Source organism: Stylophora pistillata, chromosome 10 (assembly GCF_964205215.1).
Source record: "Stylophora pistillata chromosome 10, jaStyPist1.2, whole genome shotgun sequence".
Taxonomy (NCBI): Eukaryota; Metazoa; Cnidaria; class Anthozoa; order Scleractinia; family Pocilloporidae; genus Stylophora; species Stylophora pistillata.
In genome coordinates this window covers 13,969,548-13,974,547 of record NC_142528.1, presented here as the reverse complement: position 1 = coordinate 13,974,547, position 5,000 = coordinate 13,969,548, and the positions used below count along the sequence as shown (strand labels likewise).

General features: G+C 35.4%; 1 protein-coding gene across 7 annotated transcripts in view; it reads left to right on the top strand.

The window, feature by feature from the left end:
- Positions 1-5,000, top strand: part of LOC111322802 (lipoyl amidotransferase LIPT1, mitochondrial) — a 24,217-nt gene that overhangs the window by 1,303 nt on the left and 17,914 nt on the right. For 5 of the 7 annotated variants that reach the window (XR_015992381.1, XR_015992380.1, XM_088735657.1 and 2 more), the window contains exons 2-7: positions 789-847; positions 1,809-1,872; positions 2,457-2,477; positions 3,664-3,753; positions 4,307-4,464; positions 4,880-4,985. Coding sequence is in view for 5 of the 7 variants with exons in the window: in XM_088735657.1 (XP_088591783.1) it covers positions 789-847; positions 1,809-1,872; positions 2,457-2,477; positions 3,664-3,753; positions 4,307-4,464; positions 4,880-4,985 (498 nt within the window). In the remaining 2 variants the exon portion in view is untranslated. The remainder of the gene's footprint in view (positions 1-788; positions 848-1,808; positions 1,873-2,456; positions 2,478-3,663; positions 3,754-4,306; positions 4,465-4,879; positions 4,986-5,000) is intronic. The other 2 variants (XM_088735659.1, XM_088735660.1) reach the window with 2 other exon arrangements.

Sequence of the window (5,000 nt, the reverse complement as noted above, 5' to 3'; positions counted from 1 at the left end):
GCGTTAGCCCTTCGTTGGAGCAAATAGAGGAATTGTGGGTTGTGTGTGCTTTTAAAGGCAGAAAATGGAGCTACGTTATTGGTGGGAAAACATAGCTCCATTTTCTGCCTTTAAAAGCACACACAACCCACAATTCCTCTATTCGGTCCGACGAAGGGCTAACGCTCTAAACGTCAGCTCATTTGTTTTGTAATCATTACAGTGGCCAATTTACCATTTCAACTTTGTTGATATATCAAAATTAGAACAACTTTTTGGGCTGGCTAAATTACTGGTACCTTCAAGAAATGTGTCCCAGGCTTTTTAGAAACAAATCTGTCCAATATAAGGCATGTTTGCATAGTAGACATTCTTAAATTTGACTGACAAGATTTCCCAGAAAATCTGTAGTTGGCATCAATAATGACAATAGGTATTTGTAAGGACAGAATGTGCCTTGTAAGAGGATTACGCTGTATGGCATACAATTCTTTGTCCTAAAGAGTGTCACATAGGTGGATGGATAGAGTAAAATTATTTTCAGAACATGACTTTGTCTCGGTTATATTTCAAAGCCAAATTCTTATTTTCACCAGGCAGCTCTTGACCATATTTTAATTTACTGCGATAGTAGTGTTGTCCCGTGTTCAGAATCTTTTCTTTATTTTTGGCGTTTCACCTTCAAAGTGTTCTTGTTAGTGTATGGTGCTGAAAGTCTTCATCATGTCAAAGATACTGCAAATTACCAGTTCTTACTTTGGCGATTCTTAATTGTAACAATACACATAACAAGTTTTTGGATTAATTAGATTTCAGTATATAGGTCACTATCCCAGAATCCTTTTGAAAACTTGGCATTTGAAGACTGGTATGTACATTTTAGAAATATTTGAGTTTATTAAATTTTTAAAATTGATATTTAGAGAATAACTTAGAGTTAATAAATGTGCTTGGGGAATGGAATTTCAAATTGGTTGAGCATGCAGAGCAAGGCCAATTTGAGGTTACAAGCATGATTTCCCTCGAATTGATAAAATTAAAAAATTTGATTGCATTATCTGCTTAAAGCCAGACTTCTTGTTTGGTTTGCTCTCTCAAGAGGTTTTCTTAATTTTTAGTGGCTCTCACTAAGAAGTTAATCCTTAGCTCCCAAGATCTGATTCTTAATTCTCCCGGCCTCTAGCTGCCACACATTTCCTTGTAAATTAGTTACAAGAATTTAGTGTTTGATCAAGGTAACAACTACTGCCTGAAAAGTTGGAGTATTCTCGTTACCTGCTTGCTGTATATTTTATTGATATTATAGGGAGAATTTACGTGTTTATCACTTCTGGAGTTTAAAGGGTTGAATCTAAGGGGTTTCAATAGTAGTGGGATAGCCTGTAGATATACTCCCTTGTAGAGCACTGGTCCCCAACTCAAAGCCTGAACACAAACGTCATTGTGTTACAATCATTGGTTGACGTCAAGAAACAACAAAGCAACAGAAATTGGAATAAACCTCATAATGTAGGAAAATGCAACTGTATGAGTTAAAACCTTCAAATTTCCCAAGAGGGTCTGGATGTTATAAGTAACAAACCAAATTTTATTAGAGCCATTATAAATCTCACATATTAATAAGAGTTGCAACTAGTTTTTCTGGCCTTGGAACTGCTAGATTAAACTTGTCCGAATCAAAGCTATTTGTAGTTCTACAGGTCATATTGGACAGTTTAGCCTAGCAACAACCACTTAGCTCAAAAATGAAGCCTGTTTAAAAAAATATATTAGAATCAAACTTGTGGAGTGAACTGGCAACTTTTTCTTTGTTATCTTGAATGTCATAGGCTATATCTTAATGCTGATCTAACAAAACGAAGAATCCTTTTTTTATGGAGAAATGAACCCACGGTAAGCTGGTTATGTCTCTAGATGAAATCCAATTCTGTGATGCATTCTTAATTGAGAATAGTCCTGTGAAAGGTGCCAAATGTTGCATCTTTAAATGACAAGCAAAGTGGTTGTGTTACAGTGCAACAAGGTGGTGTCACAGTCTGGCATCTGTTGTACTGCTACATTTGGTAACCTTCAGAAATCAACTATTTGTTGTGGAAACAACATCTTGGAACATCTTCAGTTATGTCTGCACTTCATCAATTTATTTTTGTCAATTGGGTGTCAAAAAAAGAAAAATTGCAAGCATTGACTTGACATTGAAAAATGTTTAATTGTGTTTGAAAGTGTTTAGACAAACTGCAATGTTCAAACTGTGTCAGCTTTTTTATTTCTAATTGATTCTTTGGGAAGGCATATTAGGGAATAGCAATATACATGTACACTGCAGACTGTTATCTAAATAATTTGTGATTCAGAATGGGATCAACACATTTGATTTAGCAAGTGTTTCACTGTGCTTACTGAAATGTATGACCAAAAACTCAGTGAAAAACAAATCATTATAAAGTAATAATTTTATGGTGAACTTTATATTTCAGATAGTTATAGGAAGACACCAGGTTTGAGAAATTATTTCTTACTTTCATCAACTCTGTTCCACTAACTTTCAGTCATAGAATTTTAGAGCAGTATGACAAAAGACTTTTCAAAACAGTTCACCTTCTATATACCCTTTTGCCTAGAATAAAGGAATCCTCTTTGAAAAGGTGTGGACAATTTCAGAAAAAATGTACAGAACATTTTAAATCAAAATAGCTCTTTTGAAAGACTGATTTTTAGACATAAATTTATTTAGCAATCTACACTAGTCAATTTTCATATTGTTAGTGGTTATTTTTAATTAGTATATACACACTCAGTGATCTTGGTGTTTCAAACAATCTGATTGGTTCGCTATCTCAGGCTAATCAACAATGTAAACCTCCAAGCGAGTGGATAATGTGAAAAACAAAATAGCGGGCGTAAACTCATGTTTCGCTAAAGTTTCAGAAGCAGAAATTACCTTTAAATGGCTTCCTTTTAATTTTGTCAAGATCACTTCAGGTGTATATACTAAAACAATTATTCTTTTCAATCTCGGTGAACAGTGGCTTTCGGGAATATTTACCTCGCTGCTTTGCGGCTTGGTAAATATTTAGCCACTATTCACCTCGATTTCAAAGAATAACTGTTAAAGGAGATACAAGGAATATATGAAGTTCATATATTTTGAACTGCGGTATTAGATACGTATGATGCACGATCCTCGCAGTAGATAGCGCTATTCATGCAATAGCGAAAATCAGACCTGAAAAAAATCAGGCCTGTACGGGACTCGAACCACTGACCTCTGCGATACTAGTGCAGCGCTCTACCAATTGAGCTAACAAGCCAACTGGGAGCAGGCCGTTAAGTTGATTCGTAATAAACCCGTGAAAGTGAGGGTTTATTACGAATTAACTTTCACGGGTTTATTACGAATCAACTTAACGGCCTGCTCCCAGTTGGCTTGTTAGCTCAATTGGTAGAGCGCTGCACTAGTATCGCAGAGGTCAGTGGTTCGAGTCCCGTACAGGCCTGATTTTTTTCAGGTCTGATTTTCGCTATTGCATGAATAGCGCTATCTACTGTGAGGATCATGCATCATACATAATAACTGTTAAATATTTTGATTAATTTTGTCGTGTGACTTATGACATACTGTTTATATTTTTTAAAATGAATTAAGGGTGAGGTTGATGAGGCCTCCATTTGTTTTTCCTTCAGAATCCTTGGGCAGAATGCAATTTAAAAAGTCTTCAGCAAAGTAATGTTCATTTGGCAAGGAGAAAAAGTGGCGGTGGAACAGTTTACCATGTGAGTGATCTTGTTTAGAAATTCTCCTTACTGTCTGCCATGCAATTGTTATGATGCTTGTCTAGAGAATTTGGTCTTGGATCAACTAATTAGCCCCAAATTAATATTTTTCTTTAATATTCTCATCTCTTGTTTGCTTGATATTGTATTGATTTTTAAGGAGAAATTCTGTCTTGGTCACTCATGGGAGTTAAAAGGGTTAAGCTTGATTTTCTCTTCTCTGTCTTTTAATAAAGTAAGTTTTGTAAGTTAGAATAATTAACAATTTACAAGCCAGTTTTGTGTGACAGCTGCCATGAAATATCAGGTGATTCTGAAAGATGTTCTTTCCCCTTCACTGAAGCCATTGTGGACATGGAATAAATCAAATGCAATTTTTTTGTTTGTGCATCAGCACTTGTTTTTTTTTAAGATGCTGTTTGGCAAAGTTCATAGTCAAGAGTTTTCTGCCCCAAAAGCAACTAATTTTTATAAAATTTTTCAAGGTTTTTTTTTTTTGGGGGGGGGGGGTTACTTTCTTACCATTGTTAAAATTTTGATTGATTATTTTTAGGATTTAGGAAATGTCAATATCTCATTCTTTACTGCTCGTGAGCTCTATGATCGCAAGGGAAACTTAGCTCTGATTGTGAAAGTATTACGTGAAAGATGGAAACTGGATGTTGAAGCTTCTCCTAGAGATGACATACTTATTGATGGAAAATTTAAAATATCCTTTTAGTGCAGCATTTGGTAACACACTGGGCTATGCACTTCCTAGAAATAGGCTAGTAGGGATGTGCCACTGGATGGGCTTGCACTTTTATGCAAAGATAAACTATTATGAAGGTGCATTTTTAATAGAGTCACTGGTCAGAATGGGGTTGCACATATTTAGGATTTTGGGGGTAAAAACTCTGGTAAGTAGGGATTTAAGAAATGGAAAGATTTGCAGTTAAAAAGTTGTTACCATAGTACTCAAAGTGTCTGTGATGGAGTCTATAATTAGCCAAAGAGTAGAAGTCAGTGGCAGGTACTGAGCAAAAATTATACCCAATTATACCTACTTGAATGTACAGGATTGGTATGACAGAAGCAAGGTGTTTTCTTTCATGTTATAGTTTAGCCCTTAACAGAATAGTCACATTTCAGGTACATCATCTAAGCTTGGAAGAAATATTGCATTTCATCACTGTACTTTGCTCTTGGATGTTGATGAAGCCTTGCTGAAATCACTTCTTCATCCTAGTTATGTAAGTTTATTTTTA